This window comes from Crocuta crocuta, unplaced genomic scaffold, assembly GCF_008692635.1.
Source record: "Crocuta crocuta isolate KB4526 unplaced genomic scaffold, BGI_CrCroc_1.0 scaffold229, whole genome shotgun sequence".
In the NCBI taxonomy this organism is placed as follows: Eukaryota; Metazoa; Chordata; class Mammalia; order Carnivora; family Hyaenidae; genus Crocuta; species Crocuta crocuta.
The window spans coordinates 8,722,568-8,749,751 of record NW_027536464.1 but is presented as its reverse complement, the minus strand read 5'-3'; the positions used below and the strand labels follow the sequence as shown (position 1 = coordinate 8,749,751).

General features: G+C 41.8%; 1 protein-coding gene across 1 annotated transcript in view; it reads left to right on the top strand.

The window, feature by feature from the left end:
• Nucleotides 1-27,184, top strand: part of AP1S3 (adaptor related protein complex 1 subunit sigma 3) — a 51,503-nt gene that overhangs the window by 9,886 nt on the left and 14,433 nt on the right. Inside the window, exons 4-5 of the mRNA XM_077748576.1 lie at nt 398-540; nt 25,399-25,577. Coding sequence (XP_077604702.1) covers nt 398-540; nt 25,399-25,577 — 322 coding nt within the window. The remainder of the gene's footprint in view (nt 1-397; nt 541-25,398; nt 25,578-27,184) is intronic.

The following is a 27,184-nucleotide window of genomic DNA, read 5'->3' as shown; positions in this document are numbered from 1 at the left end:
GGGGGGCAGGGGAGGAGCGGGGGGACACAAAGCCCAGGCTACTTCCATGTTCTGAAGCCACTGGCACGTGAAAAGAAACCAAGTGCCCAAACAAGGCTATAAATATTGTGGCACCTTTTCAAGCCTGATGCTTAACAAGTTAACACGTGTGGCATACATAAAATACCATGCTCTTTCATCTTGCCTGTTGCAAAACGTTTTAGGGATTCGTACAAAACATATAGATTCACTGTGTATGCCAGGAGCTTGGACTGGTAATAGGCACAAGTTTATGTCCATTTGAAGAACATCTCTGGCTTTTGGCCTCAATGGGGCTTTTCTGTGACATCTTGAATAATACACAGTTTTAAGCTTGAGATCCTTTGTGGATGTGAGGCCTGCCCCTTCCTCCTCACAGCTGTCACTCGGATGGGTGCCTCTGATTCCGAGGATGACTTGACTGTCTTTGCTGCCTCACACATCGCCACTTATAGTCCATATGATAGAAAATGGCTTACAGGAGGTCAGAATGGCATTACATGGGGTAATGGTGGAAGGAAAGTAAATTTTTTCATTGGCTTTATTACTAGTTTTGATTCCAGTTTACTTTTTTTGGTGACTTTATGACACATTCCTGATTTCACTCCACCTCCTTCCTCCATTATTTGAACCTAATTAGACCATAGTGTTCAAGCCAGGCTGCATGGAGAGCCCAGCATCTCTCTCACCATAGCTGCTCAGACTTCACTTTTTACTCTGTATAATTAACTTTTATTTAGATCGAGACATTCTGTGTTTGAAATAAAAGCCCTCTTGAAAACCACTTCTCTGAGGGCAAAGGGTAGAAGAGAACTAAATTTTATTGCACTTGCCTTACACTGGGTAAACAATGGCTCACCTACCTACATGCATCAATGGAGAAAGACTTTGGTCAGTAATTGTGATACTTTTGTTTTTCTATAATATGTGATTTCTGAAAAATATGAAAATATGCTTTATGACTGCTGATCTGATAATCATTCTCTGCATCCCATTATTTTAAAGAATGTACGGATATCATTGCCCTGTGTGATAGGTATCTAATGTCAGACTGTTGGGGTCAAAAGGAACTCTGGGAATTATTTCAGGTCCAACACCCCAGAGGGACCAGTCAAGTTGCATAATCCCATGCAACTGGTTCTTGGTTAAACCTGGGATTGTTACCACATTTTATGCCTCTAAGCCATGCTGTTTTTCTTTGGGCTATTATTTTACTGGCTCAAGAGTAAATAGGTAGAGAATAAGCAGGCTTTTAACTACTTATAGGGCACCTAAAAACTACCAAATCGTATATTCTAGTTTCTACAGCTTATGGCCAGGAGGCCCCAAGACATAAACACAACACCCAAATAACCACTGAATCAGAATGCCCACAGCATCTACAATTATATACAGATGAAATTGTTAAAAATGGAGCCAAAACAACTCAGTGAAGAAATGGACAAAGACCTTGAAAAGACATGTCTCAGAAGAAGACATGCAAGTGACCAATATGCACATGAAAAAACTACTCAGTGTCATGATTCATTCGGGAAATGCAAATCAGGATGACAATGAGATAGCATTTCACACCCTTTGGAATGGCAACTATTTAAAAAAAAAACAAAATAACAAGTGTTGGCGAGGACGTGGAGAAATTGGAATTCTTGTGCACTGCAGGTGGGAATGGAACGTGGTATGGCTGCTTTGGAAAACAGCATGGTAGCTCCTCAAAAAATTAAACATAGAATTCCCGTGTGACCCAGCAATCCCCTTCCTGGGTATGCACCCAAAAGAACGGAAAGCAGGGACTTGAAGAGTTGTGTGCACCCATGTTTATAACAGTGTTATTTACTCATGTTTGTAGCAATGTTACTCACCAAAAAGTGGAAGCAACCCAAATGTCCATTGGTGGATGAATGGATAAAATGCGCTGTATATAAATGCAACGGAATGTTACTGAGACTTAAAAAAAAGAAGGAAGTCCTGATACATGTTACAACCTGGATGAGCCTTGAAGACGTCGTGTGAAGTGAAATCAGCCAGTCGCAAAAGGAAACATACTGTGTAATTTCACTTATGTGACATCCCTAGAGTAGTCAAATTTGTAGAGATAGAAAGTGGAATTGTAGTTGACAGGATCTGGGGGTGAGGGTGGGGGGAAGAGTGGGAAGGTGAGGGTACGGAGTTTCGGTTTGGGAAAACGAAAAGGTTCTGGAGGTGGATAGCGGTGGTGATGATTGCATAACATTGAGGATGTGTTTCAAGCCACTTGCAGTATACATTTAAAAATGGCTAAAATGGTAAATTTTAAGTTATATATATTTGACTCCAATAAAAAATTTTAAATCATTAGAAATGGAGCCCAAATTAAGCCATAATAAAAAGATAAAGCACTTCTTAAAAAAATATTGCAGTGAGGGGCGCCTGGGTGGCTGAGTCGGTTAAGCGTCCGACTTTCGCTTAGGTCATGATCTCGCAGTTCATGGGTTCGAGCCCCGCGTCGGGCTCTGTGCTGACTGCCGGCTCAGAGCCTGGAGCCTATTTCAGAGTCTGTGCCTCCCTCTCTCTCTGACCCTCCCCTGTTCACGCTGTCTCTCTCTCTCTCTCCTAGAAATAAATAAAAAAATTAAAAAAAAAAATATTGCAGTGAATGGATCTGTAAGAGAGGAATCTCTAATGGTCTTGTAACAATGGCTGTCTAATTTATTGGGAATTTTCTATTCATCGCAACGTATTTGTTGAGCATTTTTTGCATAGTATTTCTTTGGTAAGTGGAACAGAAGATCTTTGCATTTATGTCAATAGACATTACTTCATGTACTATTTCCTTTTTTTAATGTTTATTTTTGAGAAGGAGAAAGAGAAAGAGGAGGGGAAGGGTAGAGAGGGAGAGAGACAGAGAATTAGAAGCAGGTTCCACCCTCTGAGCTGTCAACACAGAGCCCAAAGCAGGGCTTGAACCCACAAACTGTGAGATCATGACCTGAGCTGAAATTGGACACAACTGATTGAGCCACACAGGTGCCCCATTTAACGTGCTTATCAAGAAAGGAAATAACCATGCTTCCTTGGGCCAGCTGCAAACTTAAGAGTAGCGTATTTCAAAAGCTACAAAAGAGAGAAGGAGTTGGGATGGGGTCAGTTATCATTTATTTTCCTTCTGTCATGTATAAGCCACATCGTCTAAATTTTACTGGCCCAGCTGTATTTCACTTTGGTCAAGAGACAGCTGTGTACTGGAATTTAAAATACACACGCGACAGTGGTATTTGAGGTTAGGGTCCCCAGGCAGTGATCTTGACTCATAAGCTTATTTGTGATACAACTTTGGGCAGTCGCCTCTCCTCTAGAACAGAGTTTCTATAAGATTGTATACAATACTCTGTTCAGCTTTAGCATTTTGTGAACTTTCTGGTCATTACATTGGGATTTTTTAGTGCGTATACAGATTTTAAAATATCTTGCTCTTGACTGTTGATCCATATAGCTCTTTTCTTATTTCTCAATCAAAAAAAGTTCTCGAAGATTGCTTTTGAATGGAATGTAGAAAACCCAGCAGACTCAGGTAGTAGCCGGGACCTGAGAAGGGGTATGGGGTATGTAAAAGCACCTTGTTGTTAGAAGGATTCTCCGTGTCGCTGGAGAAACATTTTGGTGGAAAGTACTCTTAGGCCCCCTTGATGCTCATGCTGACGGTGTCCAGTGTTAACTCCTGCTGGAGATGTGCAGCCGGTGGGCCTTGCCACTGTTCTGCCATTCAAACAACACCTGGAAAAATCACAAGAAAAACATAAAGGGATGGATGGCGATAAAAGCTTGGCTCTCCATTCCGAAAATGCTGGCTTGGAAGTTAAAACAAATTTTTTTTCCAGGAAAACAGAAAAATGAAATGGCTATCTCTAATGAGTGGTTTTAAGAAAATTCTCTTCCTTCCTACTTAGCTAAATTTTCACGTGTCCTTAGAGGCTTGCGTTGTGCTTGCTGTACCATGGCAATTCACATAATCTAGGTACATGCTACACAACACGGCCCAGGGTACTTTTGTGTTGTCAAGATATTTCCTTTAACTGTAACTCTTTCCTGAGAGTTGATTGTCTGATTTTCTGGGAGGGGTTCTGTTCATTGTCCTGGAGGAAGAGATATTTGGTTTTCTCTTGAAAAGTTAAATGTTAGTCAACTAAATGTTATGTCCCTATAGCAATTATTTCATGATAGTCATATCAGTAAATGCACTAAGGGAGATTTTCTTTGACTATATGGGATGGATTATTCCTTTTTTTTAAACTATAAAATTTATTGGAAGAAAAATTCATAGTGCTCTCATGTGCTTTCTGTTGTCCTAGGCTTATCTAGGAAGATTGGCACCAAATATACTTGCATCCTGATCAGTATATGAGCATTCCCTAGAAGAAATTAATTTATCTTCTCTCCCCCAGGCAAAATTCTGCCATTAAAATGTGAAGCAATGATTGATTTAGACATAATTATATAATAATGACCCATCAATATTATTCTAAGCATTAATCTTCTAAATCCCCACAGCTCTATTGTGAGTTAACCAAATAATTACATTTTACATGCTACCTTTTCTCTTTTGAATTATGGAACTACTATTGAGTAAATGACTGCTTCATCACTTTCCTACAAGAGCAGATCGGCCATAATCATTCATTCATTCAGAAAGTGTTATTTGAGAACCTACTATCGCAAGGCATTGTTCTGGAAGCTGGGGAGACTCAATAAACAAAAGACACCATGACTACCCCATTGAGCATAAATTGTATAATGTGTACTGAGTACAATAAAATAATAAAGTCAAATACTGAGTCACCAATACTTTGAAAAATAATGGAGTGCGATGGGGAGATCAGGAGTCTTGGGGCAGGTCAGTGGTGGGGTAGTACATTTTATGTAGAGTGGTCAAGGTAGGCTTGGCTGAGAAGTGGAGTTTTGAACAGGCTTGATGGAAGTGACCCATGCAGATATGGGGGGCAAAGTGTGCTGAACAGGGGGTATAGCTAGTGCAAAAGCCCTGAGGTAGGGTGCCAGTGTGGCTAAGGATAGGGGGAGTAAGGGGACAAGTGGTTGGTGATGTCAGAGGTAGGAAGGGCCACCCTGAGTAGGGCCATGTAGGTCACAGTGAGGCCTTGGCTCTCTCGGAGAGAACGTGTTGAGCAGGGAGTGACGGGTCCTACGGTCACAGTGTGGCTGCTTTATTAAGAACAGACGGTAAGGGAGCAGTGGATGAAGTCATTGTTATGACCCGGCTAATGAAAAGTCTCTTAAAACTTCACCAACCTGTTAAATTTTACCGAAAAGAAAATGTTGAGTATTCTATGGAAATTCAGTTGCATTGTTTTCCAGTGCTAATATGAGTCTAGTGTATTCTGGTTGATTGACTGTCAGAGTATGAAAATTTAGGGGTCTTTTTTGGTCTGCCTTTTAATGAAAAGCTGACTATTTAAAAGTAGAAATTATACATCATGCAACTTTGCAAATGTGATTGAAAAGAGTCCTTCCTTCTACAGTGTTTCTGGTGGCCTATGGAATAACCAGAAGAAAAAACACCCCCCTACACTTCCATGTAGAATTAGATTAAATTCTCAGTAATAGCTTAGATTTTCAAAGGTAGCCCGAGGGAGGGAGGGGGGTGCACAGTGGGGGAGCAGAGGCTGTACTTCCCAGCCTGGGTCTCCAGGGGCCTGAGGGGGTAATGTTGGCCCGAAGCCATTGCAGCAAGATGGGAGGGGGCTCCGAACCCTGGAGCTCAGTTCTATGTCACCTCCCTGTGTTCTGGGGTCTTACTTGCCCTTTGAGAAGAATTTATATTAATTATTTTTTCACTTCTGATGAGGGGAATGCTTACAAAATCTGGGTGGGCTGTTTCTCGACCTACAGCCTGCATCAGCAAAGGTGTATTTTCTCTGGCGGGGGTGTTGGGCAGGGAGCGGGGGTGTGTGGCAGAGTCCTTGCCCTGGTGTCCCTGAGTAACAGCTCTGCCTCCAGCCACCCAGCACCCCAGGAAGCCCCTTCCTGTGTTAGAGTCTGGACTGTGTTCTGTGTTTCCCTAGCAATCTTCAATTTTTAAAACTTAGAGATTTGGAAAAAGCGGGAATATAAAGGGGGAAATGCAGACCACCTGAAATGACATCTGAGCAAATCTTGCAGTGTTGTTTGTTTATACAATTTTCTCTTCAAATATAAAAAAATAAACATGAACAATTATTATTGGGACCCCCCCCAAAAGCGCATTTACAGTCTCAGTCACATGTATATAAAAGAATATACATATGTTCTAAATACTGAAAGTGTAAAGTCAGCTTTCAAAAGTAAGGTAAGTAAAAAGGAGAATCTAAAAAGGTGTCAAATGATATGCATCCAAAAGATATAAGACCCAGCTAACTGACACGATATAAAAATAATCAGCCAAGTGATATCAAATATATAGGTAGAATGATATAAAATAATGCTTTGTTTATATCAGAAACTGAAATGTGACCATGAATTTTACAAAGTGTGCATTTCACTTTACTGGAGTGATTACCGGGAATGGTTATTTGGGTTTGGCACATTTAGTAATGAAAGCATGTGGTCATTTGGAACCTGTCTGGTTTCTTTTTAACTTGGCGAGCATACCTGCTGGAGAGCATGAAGTTTTTCTAGTGTTTGTAACCAAGTCTATCTGCACTTTTGTTTTTCTAGAAGTTAGAAGTTTAACATTCTTTCTTTGTCTCTAACCTTTACTTAGAATTTTTTTTTAATGTTTTATTTATTTCTGAGAGAGAGAGACAGACAGACAGACAGCGTGAGCAGGGGAGGGTCAGAGAGAGAGGGAGACACAGAATCTGAAGCAGGCTGCAGGCTCTGAGCCGTCAGCACAGAGCCCCACATGGGGCTCGAACCCAGGAACCGTGAGATCATGACCTGAGCCGAAGTCGGACGCTTAACCGACTGAGCCACCCAGGCGCCCCCTAACCTTTACTTAGAACAATACCAATTCTTCTGTAACATTTGTGATTGTGTCCTTCAATCATTGTTAGAAATGGAGGTTTCTGGTATCCTCAGATGAGGGAAGGCACCGAAAGTATTCAGATTTAATCTCAGAATCATCATCATTTGCGAAAGTTCTGAAAAACATTATAACTAAATTATGTATATTACTTGGGCAAAAAGCATAAAGAAAAAAAACAACCTCAACTCACTGGAACTTCAAAGCAACATAGGGCTAAGTAAAGATCAACCGGCAAGATCAAACTACATTATTTTAATGTTTTAATTTTTAAAATTTTATATTTTTTAATTTAAGTTTTTATTTAAATTCTAGTTAACATATAGTGTAATATTAGTTTCAGGAGTAGAAGTAGTGATTCATCACTTACATATAATGCCCGGTGCTCAACACAGCAAGTACCCTCCTTGGTACCTATCACCCATCTAGCTCCTCCCCCACCCACCTTCCTCCAGCAACTCTGTTTGTTCTCTATTCTTAAGAGTCTCTCTTATGGTTTGCCTCTCTCTCTCTTTTTCTTTTCCCTGTGTTCATTTGTTTTGTTTCTTAATTCCACTACTAAAATCATATAGTGTTTGTCTTTCTCTGACTTATTTTACTTATCATAATACACTACAGCTCCATCCACATCATTGCAAAAGGAAAGACTTCATTCTTTTTGATGGCTGAGTAATATTCCCAACCACATTTTCTAAAAGAAGGAGAAGCTATAATTCTCATCTACAACAAGGCATTAGCATATACTTGTTAAAGTAACTTAGAACAGTGCTGGAGAGGCACCTGGGTGGCTCAGTCACTTGAGCATCTGACTTCGGCTCAGGTCATGATCAAGTTTATGAGCTTGAGCCTCATGTTGGGCTCTGTGCTGACAGTTCAGAGCCTGGAGCCTGCTTTGGATTCTGTGTTTTCCTCTCTCTGCCTGTCCTGCACTTGTGCTCTGTGTCTCCCTCTCAAAAATAAATAAACATTAAAAAATTAAAAAAGAACAGTGCTGTATACACACCTGAAGCATCTCATGGATCACTTACTTGGCAGTGACTGAATTTGAGACTAAATGCTTTTGTCTTGACTTTAGAAATGTAGCATTGGCTGTTGGAAATGTAGTGGTAGAAAACAAAAACCTTTGGAAGCATCTCCGGAAGTTGCATGTAAACACATGTTAAGGCTGCAGTAGACTCTATTTCCTTCTTCCTAAGCCCGCTGACACGTTTGTGAGGCTTCTGTGCAATGCTGGCCTTTTCTTTGCTGGGCCATTCAGAAGCAAGTTCTTTTGGTGGTAGTTTCTCCATGAATATTTTCTCCTGGGATCTTTTTTCTTGACTTACATTTAACATGTGTTTCAAGCCTATATAATCTCAGGAGTTAGCGATTTCCAGCTAACCAGCACCAAAGGGCCCATTCCCTGTGGAGCTGCTGGAAAATTAAGTCTTTTCCTAAGATGCAGTGTTGGAGATGGATGTATAAACACAATTTGCAGATTTTACCATTCATATCCTGACTTTAAAAACTTCCATTCATTTCATTTGATCCAGAAGATCCTGGGCTTTTCTGTTGTCCCATAGTTTGGAATCAGTGGGCCGGAAAACTGGAAGAAAGGGAATTACGGCATGTTCACTTGAGTGTGCATTGTGATGATAATTAGTGGTTACACCTCCAAATAGGCAGCACAGATCTGCAGCCACTGATCTGGAGCATTTGGGACATGTGCTCAGCCCCTCCCTGATGGCGGTTCTGTACCTCCTGAGCCATGGATGGGACCTAAATTTAGGAGTGTGAACCCAGACATTGACTGGGAGGCTCTGCACAGCCAACTTTACCTGGCTCTCATCGTGATAGTGTTTAGTTATTTTGTTTGTTGTTTTTATTATTTTTTAAATGTTTATTTATTTTGAGAGAATGCATATGCCCACACACGAGGGGGAGAGGGAAGGGGAGAGAATCCCAAGCAGCGCAGAGCCTGACTGGGGGCTTGATCTCATGAACCCTGAGATCATGACCTGAGCCACCCAGGTGCCCCTGGTTTGTTTTTCAAAGGCCGTTGTTCAGCCTATGGGAAAGGGAGATGCGGGATAGGGTGCATCACAGTTGAGCATTCTAATTGAACTTGAATAATGAAAGCCTTGCATCCCAGGTTGCTTCTGTCCAGTCCTCCTCTCAAAGGTGAAGAAAATTATATTTGTTATTAAATATCTGTTGGAGCTTTCTGTCATCATGGCTCCTTGCGCTTGTTTTAGTTATGTCAACTTTCCCACGTGTTTTCTGAACTCAGGCACATGATTTTCACCCCAGTGGTAAAATGATCTGCCACCCTGGAACTTTCAGAAGCAGTTTTCTTTGAGTACACAGTATGGCTGGACCCATCACTTTTACCCTCACGCCAGGTGCCATGCTGTTAGGATAAAATCAATTAATTGTTGCACGAAGTGAAAAGCACTTACATATGGAATTCTGACAGGTGACATTTAGTAACACTAAAATGCATGATGAAATTGGCACATTATAAACGTGACAGCATCTAATTTTTGTATGCCATTTTGGCTCTTCTTGACTCATCTTGGATATAAATGAGATTTTGCAAAAACCTACCGGCTGCTTTTGACTTTGAATAAAGCTTTAGCTTTCTTTATTTCTTTCTCTTAAAAATTTTTTAAGTGTTTATTTATCTTTGAGAGAGACAGAATATGAGTGGGTTAGAGGCAGAGAGAGAAGGAGACATAGAATCTGAGCTGTCAGCACAGAGCCTAAACGTGAGGCTCAAACTCATGAACTACGAGACTATGACTTGAGCTGAAGTCAAACGTTTAACCTACTGAGCCACCCAGGCGCCCTGAAGCTTTAGCTTTCTTAAAGATCTATACATGAATGTGTGATCTCTCTGAGGATAAATCTTAGAGTTGAGGTGGATTGTCCACATTGAGCACCAGTGATTTACAAGAAGAAAGAAGAAACTTGACTGCTGGTAGATGTATTTGTTCACAGTTGAGATCATTGCAATTTAAAGTTGTTTTAAGCAGGGTTCAGGCAGTCATGGAAGAATGTTGCCTTTCAGTGACAAAGGTGTTTCAATATCATGTTGACTTTAAAAGTGGCTAAGCCAGCCCAGTTGGTACCCATGGATGTGTACTTGCTCTCTTTATTTTTATGTTTTTTTACATTTATTTATTTTTGAGAGACAGGGAGAGACAAAGCACAAGTAGGGGAGGGGCAGAGAGAGAAGGAGACACAGAATCCGAAGCAGGTTCCAGGCTCTGAGCTGTCAGCACAGAGCCCAACACAGATCTCAAACTCACAAACCTGACCTGAGCTGAAGTCGGACGCTTAACTGACTGAGCCACCCAGGCGCCCCAATACTTGCTCTCTTCAAGGAGGTGATGCTGTATAGCCATTTAAGGGGTGAGCTCTAGAATCAAGCCCAGCTCTGGAGCCTTCTAGCTGATTGACACAGAGCAAGGTACTTCACTTTTGGGGGGCCGCAATTTCCTTATCAGTAAATGGGGGTGATAATAACATGTTGACGAGGATTAAATGAGGTATTGCATGTAAAGTGCTTGGTGTGATGACTACCACATGCTCACCATGTAAAGCATCGTGAGTAGGTTTCTGATGGTAGCAGGAGACTTGCTTGCTGATAGTTATTTGTACAAATAGAAAAAAAATGAAGAAGGTTAATAATATTCGCTTTTAATACTTTTGGCTGGAAACCAAAAGGAGTTGAAGGCATCGAGTGCAAAGAGCCTTGGGCAGGGGTACAGGAGACTGTTTCAACTCTGCTGCTTACTAGCTACCCAACGGAGAGTCCAGCCCCCTAGCTCTCTGGGTCTGCGTTTCCCCATCTTCAGAGGAGAAGATGTACACCAGACCAGCTCTGTTGTCCTTTCTAACGTTGGCATTTTGTGAGTCCAGGAATGAGTGATTATTCCATTTAAAATACCTCACTGTGGTAGACACTGAATAAATATTTGCAAAGTTGAATGGAATCCGCCAACTTTATCTTTGGAATGTAGATGATTTGGTTTTAGGGTATGCATTGTAATGGCGTAGAAAACAGCAATCACGCTTTTCAAAATTAAAAAAAAAAAAAAAAGACCTAAAATTCAAAGCCACAGACAAGCTGTTGTAATAAAGTACCACAAACTGAGAGGCTTAAACAAAAGAAATGTATCATCTCAAAGTTCTGGAGACTAGAAGACCAAAATCAAGGTTTCCACAGGGCTGGCCCCTTCTGGGGACCCAGAGAGAATCTGTCCCGCACCTCCCTCCTAGCTTCTGGGGGGCTGCTGGCCATTCTCACGTTCCTCAGCTTCTGCTACCTCAGCCCCAACTCTGCCTCCATTCTCAGGCATGCTCTCTGTGTACGAGCCTGTGTCCAAATTCCCCACCCCCACCCCCTTTTTTAGAATGGCACCTAACATATTAGAGAAGAGGTTCACCATCTTCTAGTACAACCTCATCTTAACTTGTTACATCTGCAGTGACCAAGGTCACATTCTGAGCTACCAGGGGTCAGGACCTCAACATATGAATTTTGGGGTGATGCAGTCTACTGCCCCCACTAGGCCACTCATTCTATCCTTCCCCCCAGTAAGCACTACTGTGCAGTTCAGGTGGATGGATACCAGATAGACTTCTGAGGAATTTTCTTCATGGAAGGATTTCTAGAAACGGTCCCCAGCTAGTTCTCAGCAGTGAATCCTTTAATTTGCGGGTGACTGGTGACTTCTGATTCTATCTCGTTCCTTTTTCCTTTTCCCTTGCCGTCCCTCTCATTCTGCTCCCCCTCTTTTCTCCTCACCCCCTTCACAGAGCATGGCGCTTGTCACAAGCAGAGCATTCTGCCACCAGATGGTGTGCAAGGATTGGGAAACGAATCGAAAGATGTTGGCCAATGTGGCCGCTTTCCAATATTTTATTTCCGGAAAAAGGCTGGCACAACCAGCCAGAAATGAGATTCTGAGATTGCATAGCTCTGGCTTTCTGTAGAAGTTTTATCTTCTTTTATTGTGGAAACAGAAATCAGAGCTGGAAATCTTGCAGGAAAGAAGGCTATATTGTGTGATGAGTTAAGTTAATAGGAGATTCTGATTCAAAATAGATTTGACAGTAATATTAGGCAGAGATGTGGATGCAAGTTTCTTGGGCCGGAGGGCCACTTCCTCAAACAGAAGGCTCCAGGAATCGCAAGGAAAGGGAAATCCATTGACTGCACAAATGCTATAAAGTGACGATAGTGACTTCAGCAGTCCCTTGATTCAACACTGTCACATGAGGCCTGCAGCCTGAATGCCAATAGAGATTGCAGCCACTCACGGTGTGCTTTGCTCAGCACGAATACTGTTTTGTTCATATTATTATTAATATGAATTGCCAACATTAAGATAATCCCAATATTTTACATAATCACCTAGATTTCAGGCTTCTTTCGGAAAAGACGGAATCTGAAGACTCTGCCAGACCGGCTCATAGTTTTTCTTGGCAATACCTGAGCATGGCTGAGTTATGCCTGTCCCTCTAATCGGAATGTGTGATTTCCCGTTTCACTGTGTCCTCCACCCCCTCTTATATTACCCTGAACCTTTACCTTTGTTTAAAATGTTACCCGCCTCTGCCCAGCCCGTGAAAGGTATTTTAATATGTGACCCTGCTCTCCTGTTCCCTGGGTGAAGACACGGGCCCTGGAGAGGGGAGCTGGTGGCTGGCTCAGGGGCACACGGTTCCTGCTAACCCGTGCTGCCCCTGTGACTGGAAGCCGGTGGGGAGAGGGAGAGCTACCCAGCTCAGAGGAGCCTTACCTTTCAAACAAAGAGCTAGGAGAGGGGGTGCCTGGGTGGCTCAGTTGGTTGGGTATCCGACTTTGGCTCAGGTCATGGTTTCGCAGTTCGTGGGGTCCAGCCCCGTGTCGGGCTCTGTGTTGAGAGCTAGCATAGAGCCTGGAGCCTGTTTCAGATTCTGTGTCTCCCTCTCTCTCTGCCCCTCCCCCACTTGTGCTTGGTCTCTCTCTCTGTCTCAAAAATAAATAAACTATTAAAAAAGTTAGTTTAAAAAAAAAAAGAGCTAGGAGAGAAGCCAAACGGTAAGAATTAAAACATGAATTGCCAGGGGCGCCTGGGTGGCTTAGTCGGTTAAGCGTCCTACTTTCACTTAGGTCATGATCTCGCGGTTCGTGGGTTCGAGCCCCGCGTCGGGCTCTGTGCTGACTGCCAGCTCAGAGCCTGGAGCCTATTTCAGAGTCTGTGTCTCCCTCTCTCTCTGACCCTCCCCTGCTCACGCTGTCTCTCTCTCTCTCCTAGAAATAAAAAAATATATATATATTAAAAAAAACAACAACCATGAATTGCCAGGGCTACCTGGGTGGCTCAGTCTGTTACATGTGCCAACTTCAGCTTAGGTCATGATCTCACAGTTCGTGGGTTCAAGCCCCGTGTTGGGCTCTGGGCTAACAGCTCAGAGCCTGGAGCCTGCTTCAGATTCTGTGTCTCCATCTCTCTCTGCCCCTCCCCTGCTCGTGCTCTGTCCCTCAAAAAATAAAATAAAATGTGAAAATCTTTTAAAAGCATGAACTGCCATTACTCAGGTGTAGAAAAGGAAACTGGAGCCACACACACACAGACACACACACACACACACACAAGCGCATGAAAAAATGGGGAACCCTAAAGTAAACACCTTACAGAGAACTTGGAAAGAATGAATAGATACATGATCAGAAGACCACTGGTGAGCAGTCTCCAGAAAGGAAGGAGCTCTGAATGACTTACATGCAAGTTTGGGCTGTCTTGGGGGCAAATTCATTATTTAAGCATGAGGCAGATTAATTAAGGAGCCTAGGTAGCTAGTAAGCTAGAAACTGGATGGTTTATTATTACTCAAAGAATCAGCAGAATGCTTCTGTGGGGACCTGTGGAATGTCTGTCAGAAACTCTTTCCATATTCATGTGGGAACCAAGGAGGGAAAATGGATGGGAGTAGCCATGATTCTAAAGGAGGAAGCTGAGAATTTTGGGCTTGCCCCAGTGAAAATGAATGGCCATGTAAATGAGTGGACCTGACTCCTGGATGATTTCTTAGCGATGCCAAGATTTATTGAGCGTTTATTCTGCGCTAGACTCTGCACTGAGATTGATATGCGTGACATCGTCGCAACCCTCTGAGGTGATAAATGTCCTTAATCAAATTTGGGTTGGTCTAGCAGTAAATGCACAACACATTCAGGTCTTAATCTGAAATGGTGGTTGAGACACACAATTTTGGTTGGATGACAGGTAACAAGTTTTATTTATTTATTTTTTAAATGTTTACTTATAATTTTTGAGAGAGAAAGAGAGAGAGAAAATGAGCGAGGGAGGAGCAGAGGAGCAGAGAGAGAGGGATAGAGGATCTGAAGTGGGTTGTGCGCTGACAGCAGAGAGCCCAACATGGGGCTCGAACCCACGATCATGAGATCATGACCTGAGCCAAAGTCAGACGTTTAACGACCAAGTCACCCAGGAGCCCCTACAAGTTTTAAACAAGTAAAATTATGGGGTGCCAAGGTAGCTCAGTCGGTTAAGTGTCTGATGCCTGATTTCGGCTCAGGTCAAGATCTCATGGTTTGTGAGATCGAACCCCATGTTGGGCTCCGTGCTGAGAGCACAGAGTCTGCTTGGGATTCTCTCTCTCCCTCTCTCTCTGCTACTCTCCCACTTGTATGCATGTGTGCACTCTCTGTCTCTCTCTCAAAATAAATAAATAAACTTTAAAAAAAAGTATAGTTTTAATTTCTGGCATGTAACAAATTGTCAAAGGATCCCTAAGCTAGAGGACTGACAGATTGTCAGCAAACCTTTATCCTGAAAGCATGTGGAGCTTCTGGGAAAGCGTTATCTGGCAAATCTTATTTCCACTCAGGGCATGCTGGTAAAATCTGTTAAAAGGGTACCTCACACCAAAGACTTCAAATGACCTTTGTGGAGGGAGAGAAGAAACCTGGGCTTATAGAATGGGGAGCTGTATGTGGCTGCAGCCCTTTGAGCAGGGGAATGCATGGGCCGGTAAAGAAGCAGTGGATGTCCCTTCCCACCTTCCAGAAGCCTCTCTGATGCTTGAGAGGCAGCAGCTCTGAAGGAATGAGTGCCCAGACCAGTTGTGGGTAACGCTTTTACAATCGATCTACAACAGTAGCTGCATCTTTTGGTCTGTGGATGCTATTAAGCTCTTCGGACCAGAGGACTGCTAAACAAGTCAGGAAAAGCTGCCAAAACTTCGGGCAGATACAAATCCTAGATGCATCTGTAGCATCTGGAGAAAAGTGATTCCAGTTGTAAACTTACAATACGCCCCATAAAACCCCAGGCGTTTAAAAGGTCATCTCAAGAAAACCATAATCTCTAAGGCTTAAGAAAACTCAGTTCTCAGAATATTTTTCCAGGACTACTTTCCATTTCTCAAAATTCAACAGCCCCACCAATATTTATTGAGTCCCTGTTATGGGCACAGAATGGAACAGGACATGATTCGGGAAGAAGCATGCAAACTGATCTTTTTCCCTTGCTTTCTTACTGTGTCCAGCGGTTTACTTTTTTTTTTTTTTTTCTATTTGTTCTAAGGGCACAGTCATACCCACTGAGTGAGGCATTTTCCTCCATTTTACTTGCTGTTTTAGTTTGTGTACATTAAGAAAAAAGGAGTTTGGGTTCACTCCTACTCCAAGGAGGGCATCTTTCTATATATTTCACAAGCGGACTTAGTTATTTGGCCTTTTGCTGCTCTTTTCAAAAGTCGGCTTTCTCACTGTTTACGATGCCCTGCGTGCTAGCCCCAGAATCCGCTCCACATGGCTGCTTCTCCTATTTGGGAAAAGAATTATATGTATGTGAGTATTCTTTCTGGTACCCAGCATTCTCTCAGAGCTTCAAATGTTAATACTGAATAAAGAGCTGTTTTTATGTTAAGATTTCCTTACTGACTACCCTTGCATAAAAATATTTTTCCTTGTTTTTACCTTGCGTGAACAACCTCTTCACTAGGCTCAGTGTCTTTGTATTTAACTCCTTCTCCATTTTCTCCTCCCCTTACTGGCCTTCTTTTAGCTATAACCAAGAAATGCACTTTATACTACTACCCAGTATAAGTACACACAATAGGAACAAGTTTCTTGAAACACATACCCTTAATATATGTGGTTGCTCTGCTATGTTCTGTTCTGTCCCTTTTCATTAAAAATATGCTGATTGGGAACAAACAATCCTAAAATTTGTATGGAGCCACAAAAGACCCTGAATAGCCAAAGTAACGTTGAAAAAGAAAACCAAGCTGGAGGTATCACAATCCTAGACTTCAGCCAGTACTACAAAGCTGTAATCACCAAGACAGTATGGTACTGGCACAAAAACAGACATGTAGACCAATGGAATAGAATAGAGAACCCAGAACTGGACACGCAAATGGATGGCCAGCTAATCTTTGACAAAGCAGTAAAGAGTATCCAGTGGAATAAAGACAGTCTCGGGGTGCCTGGGTGGCTCAGTGAGTTAAGCATCCACCTTCGGCTCAGGTCATGATCTCATGGTTTGTGGGTTTGAGCCCCATGTCAGGCTCTGTGCTGGCAGCTAGCTTAGAGCCTGGAGGCTGCTTCATGTCTCTGAAGGCAAGGGAAATAAAACCAAAAATGAACTATTGGGGCCTCATCAAGATAAAAAGCTTTTGCACAGCAAAGGAAACAATCAACAAAACTAAAAGGCAACCAACAGAATGGAAGAAGATATTTGCAAATGACATATCATTTAAAGGGTTAGTATCCAAAATCTACAAAGAACTTACCACATTCAACACCCAAAAAACAAATGATCCAGTGAAGAAATGTGGAGAAGACATGAATAGACACTTTTCCAAAGAAGACATCCAGATGGCCAACAGACACATGAATAGATACTCAACATCACTTATCATCAGGGGAAATGCAAATCAAAACCACGTTGAGATACCACCTCACACTGGTCAGAGTGGCTAAAATTAACAACTTAGGAAACACCAGATGTTGGCAAGGATGTGGAGAAATGAGAAGCTTCTTGCATTGTTGATGGGAATGTAAACTGGTACAGCCCCACTGGAAAACAGGGTGCAGTTTCCTCAAAAAATTAAAAATAAAATTACCGTATGACCCAGCAATAGCACTACTTGGAATTTATCCAAAGGATACAGGAGTGCTGATTCATAGGGGCACATGTACCCCAATGTTTATAGCAACACTTTCAACAATAGCCAAATGATGGCAATTGCCCAAATGTCCATCAACTGATGAATGGATAGAGAAGATGTGGTTTATATATACAATGGAATACTACTGGGCAATGAGAAAGAATGAAATCTTGCCACTTGCTGCAATGTGGATGGCACTGGAGGGTATTATGCTAAGTGAAATAAGTCAGTCAGAGAAAGACAGATACATGTTTTCACTCGTGTGAAATTTGAGAAACTTAAGAGAATAGGAGGCCATGGGGAAGGGGAAAAGTTACAGAGAGGGAGGGAGGCAAACCATAAGAGACTCTCAAATAATGAGAACAAATTGTGGGTTGATGGGGGGTGAGGGAGAGGGGAAAGTGGGTGATGGGCTTTGAGGAGGGCACTTGTTGGGATGAGCCCTGGGTGTCGTATGGAAGTGAGGAGTCATGGGAATCTACTCCCAAAGCCAAGAGCACACTGTGTACACTGTATGTTAGCTAACTTGATGATAATTATATTTAAAAATAATTAAATGCTGATTCTGGTCCACTGAGTTTGTCAGCCTGTTGTAAAAGCAATACTCTCGTTAATGTGAATAACCTATAGGTTCACGCTTTTGCGCTCTCTCCCTTTCTTCATTTCACTGTCAGAATTAAATAGCATTGTTTTGAAATTAGAGAAAAATAACTATCAGGGCGCCCATGTGAGTGTGGCAACAATGATCATTTGTGCATATTCCTTCCCTACCTTGTCTTTATGCTTGTGTAGTTGTGTAGCCGGGATACCAGCTATGAGCCCCACTTGCTGCTTACATAGTGCCTACCAGGTCTCTTGAGTAGAGTACAATCTCCTTGAGGTATAGTTCTGTTTGTTGCAAGCACCTTGACACTTACCTAGTGTTTGGCCGCCAGATAAAATGCTGACTGATGTTTATTGAACTTGCTAACACTCTTTTCATTACACACTTTTTTTCTAATTACAAAATCATGCATATGAATTTTGGAAATTCCGGGTAAGCACGAAGTAGAAAATAGCTTGTATAAGTCAGCTCTTCTAAGATAAACACTCTGAACAATTTAGTGTCTTTATATAATTTCTATGTGAGTATAGTTTTAAATTGTTGCTATAAGACTCCATGTACTATTTTATATTCTTTGTTTAAACTTGACATTATACTATAGACATTCTCACTTACTGAAATCATTTAACAAATACCATTTAAAAATTTCTCTATTACTGATAATTTAGGTAGTTTATAGTTGCTTTTGGTGTGTGTGTGTGTGTGTGTGTGTGTGTGTTACTATAGAGACCTACAGTAAGCATTAGTGCCTAAATACTTATCTGCACTTTAAGGCACATCCTTAATATAGATTTAAACAGTAGGCTTATTGGATCAGAAGGTATGGGTGTCTTCTGGACTCTTGACACAGATGGCTGAGTCAAGGTTGGCATTCTAGATCGGACCACTGTTTTTTAATTTTTGGTAATGTTTATTTATTTTTGAGAGAGAGAAGGGGAGAGGGGCAGAGAGAGAGAGGGAGACACAGAATCCAAAACAGGCTCCAGGCTCTGAGCTGTCAGCACAGATCCCAATGTGGGGCTTGAGCCCGTGGACTATGAGATCATGACCTGAGCTGAAGTTGGACACTTAAACCCCACGGAGCTACCCAGGTGCCCTGAGGACCACTGTTTTTTAAACATGAGAGGGAACTTGGAATTACTCAATATCCACATGTAAGGTGTGTCAGAATGGAAGGCCAATGTCAGAATGATGAATCGGTGAGGGTTGAAAGAAAGGGTAGAAGATTATATTTTGTCTTCTGACACAGGGAGAAAATAAGTTGGCAGGGGTGGGAATGACTGAGTTTGTGCGTGTGGGTATACAGGTGTGGTCAGGGGATGGAGAGCTAAGGAAATCCTATAGAATGATTTTTATCATCTTGTATCTTCCCAGGGTCAGGGAGTAAGGGTGGACATAGGGAATAGGAGGGGCGTGATGGCGACTTTCAATAACCCCCGGTGGGAAATGGAAGGGGGAGTTGCTTAGCAACCCTTTACATGAAGAGGTAGTTGGGGAGTTTCCAAGTAACACAGGAGATTTCACTGAGCCAGACCATCGTACATCTAAAGTAGTACCCATCCGCAAAGCCCTCTGTGATTTTTCTGTGATTGGAAGTGCCTGCTGTCTCACTATAGAAGCAGAGATGAGAGTGGCTGGGCTGATCTGGGCTAGGAATTCGTAGAGAGGCTGCAGAAGTTGGAAATGAGGCTAAGTAGGTAAGGACTCTAGCATTAGTGTTGTTTAAGTGAGGCATCATGGGATACAGGGCACCAGAGGGCTGTCAAGTTGATGGAATGGAGGAAAGGAGCATATTCTGTGTGTTTATATTGGCAGCTCAGATCCTGAAATACAGCCTGGGGTAACAGTGTTGGAAGTAGGAAAAGGTTCCTGGAGACCTGTCTTCTTGGAAGCCAGTTTTGGGTCTACTACATGGGTTCAGGTCAGGAGCAGGGAGATTTGCAAACATTAAGAACTAAAGCCGCCATTGGATGCTTTCACCTTCTGTCTTCAACTAGAAGGAAGATGCTAACACTGGTTCAAAACAGCAGACTAAATAGTTCAGAAATGGCCTGCTTTGCACATCCTTCAAAGGTCAAATGGACATACTTCATAAATAAAAATAAGAAAGCGCCCAGAGTAGTTTGCATTCTGGGTTAAAGTGAGAGATTCCGGCTATCCTCCATTAGGTCAAGGATTATACTAGTGGACACTCTGAGGACCAGGAATTCTTGGGTTAACCTGACATGTTTGGATTCAAAGGATCATTTAGGACAGAATCAGACCCCTCAGGAGGGCTTCTGGGATAGGGATGGGAGATCTTGGTGAAGCAAAATGCCCACCTGAGGCCAAAGTATTTGGGCCAAATATAGAAAGCCAACCTTGCTCAACACACTTCATTGGATTGTATGGTTACTTCTGTGGTTGGTGTATTCCCAAAGAGTATTATCAGTCTGCCTTTCCATTATTCTTCTTGTCTCAGCATTCCTACAGAAGGGGAATGGTCTGCATATTGTTTTCTGAAGTTGAAGTCAGATGAAGTTTGTTTATGACATTAAACTTGAATGTAAGCTAGCTCTTTGTAAATATTGAAAAAACCCTTGCAACTGCTCTTTTCCCTTCTCTCAAACTAATGCTAATCAATGACCGTATTTGATTAACCTCTTGAAACATATTATTCAAACATGCCTTGAATGACTGAACTGATAAATTGGATAAAATTAGTTGCTGGAGGTGATGAACTCTTGTGCTTCACAGCAGTCCATACAGCTCATTTTGCTGGTTCTCTCAAGCTACACCATTAACTCTGGGGCGTGACGGACACCAGACACCATAACACAAGCTGATTCTCAGAGCAGAACCTGAGAGGGCTACATCTCTCAACACTGTCTTACACAGTGCAATTATGGGATAAACTCGAATCAATTCGTTGCTTCTTTTGAATTTGGAATGTGTTTCTATATTTTATATGGGCTTTGTAGATGTGTGTATCATGTTCCAGATCATCCTTCTCTTTGAACTCATCGTTAGAGTAAGGAGTCGCTCTTTGTTCATTGTCCAACATCAGTGATCCATGTGTAAGAAGGAGACAGGGGCACCTGGGTGGCATCTGACTCTTTTTTATTTTTTAACTTTTTAATGTTTATTTATTTATTTTAATTTTTTAATGTTTTTATTTTATTTTTGAGAGGGAGACAGAGCACTACTGGCGGAGGGGCAGAGAGAGAGGGAAACACAGAATCCGAAGCAGGCCCCAGGCTCCAAGCTCTCTGTACAGAGCCTGATGCAGGGCTCAACTCATGCACTGTGAGATCATGGCCTGAGCCGAAGTTGGACCTCAACCAACTAAGCCACCCAGGCGCCCCAATGTTTATTTATTTATTTTAATTTTTTAATGTTTTTATTTTATTTTTGAGAGGGAGACAGAGCACTACTGGCGGAGGGGCAGAGAGAGAGGGAAACACAGAATCCGAAGCAGGCCCCAGGCTCCAAGCTCTCTGTACAGAGCCTGATGCAGGGCTCGAACCCACAAACTGTGAGATCATGACCTGAGCCAAAGTCCGACGCTTAGCCAACTGAGCCACCCAGGTGCCCTGCATCTGACTCTTGACTTCAGCTCAGGTCATGACCTGAGTCCAGTCATAAGATCGAGTCCTGAGTTGGGCTCTGTGCTGGGCATGAAGCCTGTTTGAGATTCTTTCTTTCTCTCTCCTTTTTGCCCCTCCTCTGCTCATTCTCTCTCTCTCTCTCTCTCTCAAAGAAAAAACAAAGGCAGGGAAGCAATCTTGAGAGAATGTTGCAAAGTGGAAGAACTAGAAAAGTATCCACAATTAAACTCAGACCTAGTTCCAGCCTTTCACTGGAACTTTGGACATAGATCTGAGTGGCCCCAATTAAAAGTAACATTTAGCCTGTGGAGTAATCTTGGAGGAATCACAAGAGTGATTTTGAGATCTGAAAATAGTACCAATAAAAAGACCACATGAAACCAGAGTTATTTGTTCTGGAAGGAAAAAGATTTTTCAAGGCGTCTTCAAATATGTGAAGAGTTAGTTATTACTCCCAGGATAGTGAGATACTGTGTTTTAATATACTCTCTGAATAAAAATCGGGGGAAATTGGTTTAAATGGTAACAGCAGAGATTTAGGTTAGATGGGAGGAAGAAAAATTTCTGGCAGGAAATGGGAAGTGAACACTAACAAAATGTGCGGATTTCATTTCTCTAGTGAAGGTCTGACCATTTGCTAGTCATCGGATTGAATAGACTTTTCCATTGGTGGTGATCCACAGCCCATCCCCCCACCCAGCCTGGTTCTCAAGATCCTGATGTTTTATGATTCTGCCACCATTCAACTTTGCCCTTTTAGAATGTCACTTTTAGGATGATCTCTCCTTGGAAGTAAAAACACCTTTCTCCAGTTAATTCTTAGAAAACAGTAATGATGTTCCATTATGGAGTTTATACCTGTGTTGATAGTGAAGTGGCTATTTAAGAAAGTGCTGTGTTCTCAACAGATATTTAAAACTCCAGACTGAGGGTGGTTTAAAAAAAAAAATTAAATCCAGGTTAGTTAACATATAGTGTAATAGTGTTTTCAGGAATAGAATTTAGTGATGCATCACTTATATGCAATACCCAGTGCTCATCCCAACAAGTGCCCTCCTTAATAATGTCCATCGCCCATTTGGCCCATCCCCCCACCCAACATCCTGAGTGTGATTTTTCTTAAAGTTGCTAGATGAGGAGGGCTTTTATACTTGGTTTCCCCTCACATGTGATGTCTTGGTCCTCAAGTCCTTGTTTTAAGAGATGCTTTCTTTCTAAGACAGAATATAACCTTACTAAGACCTCAAATTCTACAGGTTGGGGGTAGGAGGAGCTCTGAGGGAAGAGCCTGGTTTCTTTTGGTTCTCAGATATCACCACCTAGTACATTTTTATGCCCTGACATTCAGAACCAAACCTCTTCCATAAAAGGGGGTGAATATTTTATTTATAAAAAAATTTTTAAAATTGTATGAATTTTGGTTTCCAGTAGATATTGTTCTTCTCTCCATGACACAATTTACCTCTACAATGAATCTTATTTAAAACGAAACAAAGGAAAAAGTCTGATAAATCATGATTCTGAACTTTTTCTCATACAGTGCATTGAGAAAACTTAATCTCCCATCAAATAAAGAGTATGCCATGTGACAGTTTACAAGAAGCATACTGACCATACCTCCAAGGACCTAAGTAAATTTCTACATGTTATGATGTCTTCCACTCATTTAAAACTTGTAAAATCCATTGAAATATGGACATTTATTTAAAATGCACATTTTGAAACTTCACTGAAAACAAGATTGGGTTGTTTCCTAACATAGCCAACACACAATCTAAATTGTTAACAACCTATTGTGGTGACAAAGACAATTGTGACATGAGATGGTTGATTCTAAAGCTCTCAGCCAGGTTACCCACAAAGTGGAGTAAAGAGCTTATATTTAAGACTTAGTTTGAGGGACACCTGGGTGGCTCAGTTAGTTGAGCGTCTGACTCTTGACTTTGGCTTAGGTCATGATCTCTTGGTTCATGGAATTGAGCCCTGTGTTGGGTTCTGTACTGACAATGTAGAGCCTGCTTGGGATTCTCTCTTTCTCTCTCTCCGCCCCTCCGCCACTCACGCTCTCTTTCTCTCTTAATATAAATAAATAAACTTAAAAAAAGTTTGATCTTCACCAAAGGTTCAAGAACACACAGTGGGAAAAGGACACTCTCTCAATAAGTGGTGTCGGGAAAACTGTTTATCCACATGTAAAAGAATGAAATGGGACCTTATCTTAACTCCATTTAAAAAAATCAACTCAAAATGGATTAAGACTTAAATGTAAGATCTGAAACTGTAAAACTACTAGAAGAATGCATAGAGAAAGCTTCATGACATTGGTCTGAGCAATGATATTTTCGATATTACCCCAAAAGGAAAATTAGACAAATGAGGTTATATTAAACTAAATTGCTTCTTCACCACAAAGCAAACAATCAACAGAGTGAAGAGACAGCCGAGGACTGGAAGAACATCTTTGTAAACCATATATCTGTTAAGAAGTTAATATCCAAAAAATATAAGAAACTCAAACAGGTCAATAGCAAGAAAATAAATAACCTGATTTACAAATGCGCCAAGGGCTTGAACAGATATTTCTTCATAGAAGATACACAGATGGCCAACAGGTATAAGAAAAGATGCTCAACATCATCAATCATTGGGGAATGACAGTAGGAGATCGCCTCACACTGATTGGAATGACTGTCATCAAGAAAACAAAAGATAACAGTGTTGGTGAAGATGTGGAGAAAAGGGAGCCCAGGTACACTGTTGGTGAGAATACAAACTAGTGTAGCCATTATGCAAGAGTATGGAGGTTCCTCAAAGAACGAAAAATAAAACTACTTTATGATCCAGCGATCTCACTTGGGTGTATTTCCAAAGAAAATGAAGTCAGTATCTTGAAGGGATACCTACACTCCAAGTTCATTGCAACATTATTCACAAGAGCCGAGATATGGAAGCAACCAAAGTGTCCATTGATAGATGAATGGATAAAGAAAATGTGGTACTATGTGTGTGTTTATGTGTGTATGTGTTTGTTGGGGGGGGGTAATAATAGGATATTTTCAGTTATAAAAAAGAAATCCTGTCATTTGTGACATCATGGATGACGCTGGAAGACATCGTGCTCCATGAAATAAGCTGGGCACAGAAACACAAATACTGCCTGATGTCATTTACATGTGGAATCTAAAAAGTTAAACCCATAGAGGCATATAGAGTAGAACAGTGATCACCAGGAGTACGGAAATGGGGGAAATGAGAAGAGGTGGGTTGAAACCTACAGAGTTGCGTTGTAAGATGAGTAAGTCTGGAGATCTGCTGTTCATGATGACGACTGTAGTTAATAATGCTGGACTGAATATTGGAGGTTTGCGAAGGGAGTAGATTTCAGGGCTGTCATCACACACACAAAATGGTAACCGTGGGAGGAGGTGAAATGTTGATTAGCTGGACTATAGTAATCACTTCACTATAGATCGGGATATAAAATCCTGTTGTACACCTTAAATATATACAATTTTTATTACAAAAAAGAGAAAGAGAAGAGAATGTGGTTCCTTTCTCTCTTTCTTACTCTTTCCTCATGCTTGATCCTTCCCTTCTCTCCCATTTTTTCTCTATTATCCCTACGTTGCTGTAGTTATGACAGGCAAGTGGCATGTAATTTTTAGAGCAAAGTTTTAACACTTTATTTTTGGCTTGGGAAGGAAGATCTTGTTGTTTTCTCAAAAGAGTTACACGCTTCCTCTGTATCTTTCTCTCCCTGTAATAAATTTGTGACTCCTAAAAGGACTGCTGTTTACAAATCATATCTTTCCCCTCTAATATAAGCCATGTTTGTAATGTCCACATTTCTTTGTTCGCTGATGGGTTAAAATGTAATTTGTAGATGAGACATTTTCATCCTGGGAAGAATTTTTTCATTTGTTCGTAACTAGTATCCTTTGTAAACCCTGCCATTTAATTTCCAGTGTCTACGTAGAATGATGTAGCTGATAAAGTTGTTTTTCTCTGTCCTTTATTTGTTCTAGATACATTTCATATTGCTTTTCAGTCGACAGGGGAAATTACGGCTGCAGAAATGGTACACGACTCTCCCTGACAAAGAGAGGAAAAAGATCACCCGGGAAATTGTACAGATTATTCTCTCTCGCAGTCAGAGGACAAGCAGTTTTGTTGACTGGAAGGAACTAAAACTTGTTTATAAAAGGTGTGAGTACCTTTATGAGAATTGTCTTTCTCATTATGGCACTGGATTGTTTAATCCTGAACATTTTTGATTACAACACCGATTCCCTCACTTGCTGAAATGTTTGGAGTCTGGAGCCCAAATATTTATACCAAAAGACTCACAAGAAAGAACTCTTGTTTATTGAAAGGCTTCCCCTGTGCCAGGATGGATTCTAGGTACTTCATCTACATGTGGATAATGTATAAGTGCATTCAAGGAAGAGCTTACGGGCACCCATTGTATTTCCAGCGCTTGTACCAGCTGTGAGTGTGGTAACGATGAGACAGGGCACCAGGCTGCTCTCTCGGAGCGTCCTCATTGGTTAGGTAAACAAAGCCTTATCAGTTAGTAACTGATGCTGCAGAAAAAAATGTAGGTTAATGTGATAGAGAGATGGGCAGCTCTTATTCCTGTTATTATTACTCATATTTACAGATGAGGAAACTGAAGCCACAGAGAATGTAAGGAATTCGTCTTCAGTCACCGTAACTGGTTGGTAGAGCCTGGGTTCAAAGCCATATTCTTCTGGCTTATTTTTTTCTAAGTTTATTTATTTATTATTGAGAGAGGGAGGAAGAGAGGGAGCACGTGCAAGTGGAGGAGGGCCAGAGAGAGAGAGGGAGAGAGAGAATCCCAAGCAGGCTCTGCACTGTCAGCTTAGAGCCCCACGTAGGGCTCAAACTCATGAATCGTGAGATCATGTGGCGAACCGAAGTCGGATGCTTAACCAATTGAGCCACCCAGGTGTCCCCATATCCTTTGGCTTTAAAGCATTTATGTTCTCTCGTGCTGGCACGTGCTTGCTCTAGTGAGACCATACTAGAAAGGGACCTTAGTTTACAGATGAGGAAACTAAAGCCTTAGGACGCAAAGCAGTTTTGCCCATAAAGGCCCAAATAGCTGATGCCTAAGCCAGGACCAGAACCCAGCTGACCTGACTCTGCACCCAACATCCTACTGCCACTCCTAGAAGGAAGATGCACATTAGGAAGCCTCTTGCAAGGGGTGTTTATAAAACCTGAAAGGAAACGACAGAGGCAACCTTGTGGACTATATTTAATGGAGTAAATTACCAGGACGTGCCTGGGCCAAGCTGCTTCTGCTCGGTCCCAGGATTAAAGCTTTTAGTACTAGCATCCAGAGGGATGTCAGTGAAGGCCCCTTACAGTCGACATCCCAGGGGCAGTAAGGCGAAGTCCCAGGAAGCACTTGCCAACAAGAAGCTTGTCCTGACTCTCTGCCTGCTGGGTTTTTAAAACTTTAAGTTCATTTGTAATTTAAACCATCGTATAAAGAAAAGGCTGTGGCAGTTTTCTCAACAGATATTTGCAGCTCCTGGGTTTATGATAGCGAGCAAGGTAGACGGAAGACCTGCCTTCAGGAAGCCAGTGGTCTAGTGAGGCAGAGATGGGCCCTGAAATGGGCAGTGCTTTGATGGGAGAGACACAGGAGTGCACAGCAGGACATCCGGTCCAGTCGGAGCGGTGGAGATTTCCCAGAGTTTCGAAATAACATCCAAGCTGAGAGCTAAGGGAGAAGTAGGTGGTTACCCACACAAATGGGATGGGGAAGAGTATCTTCAGCAG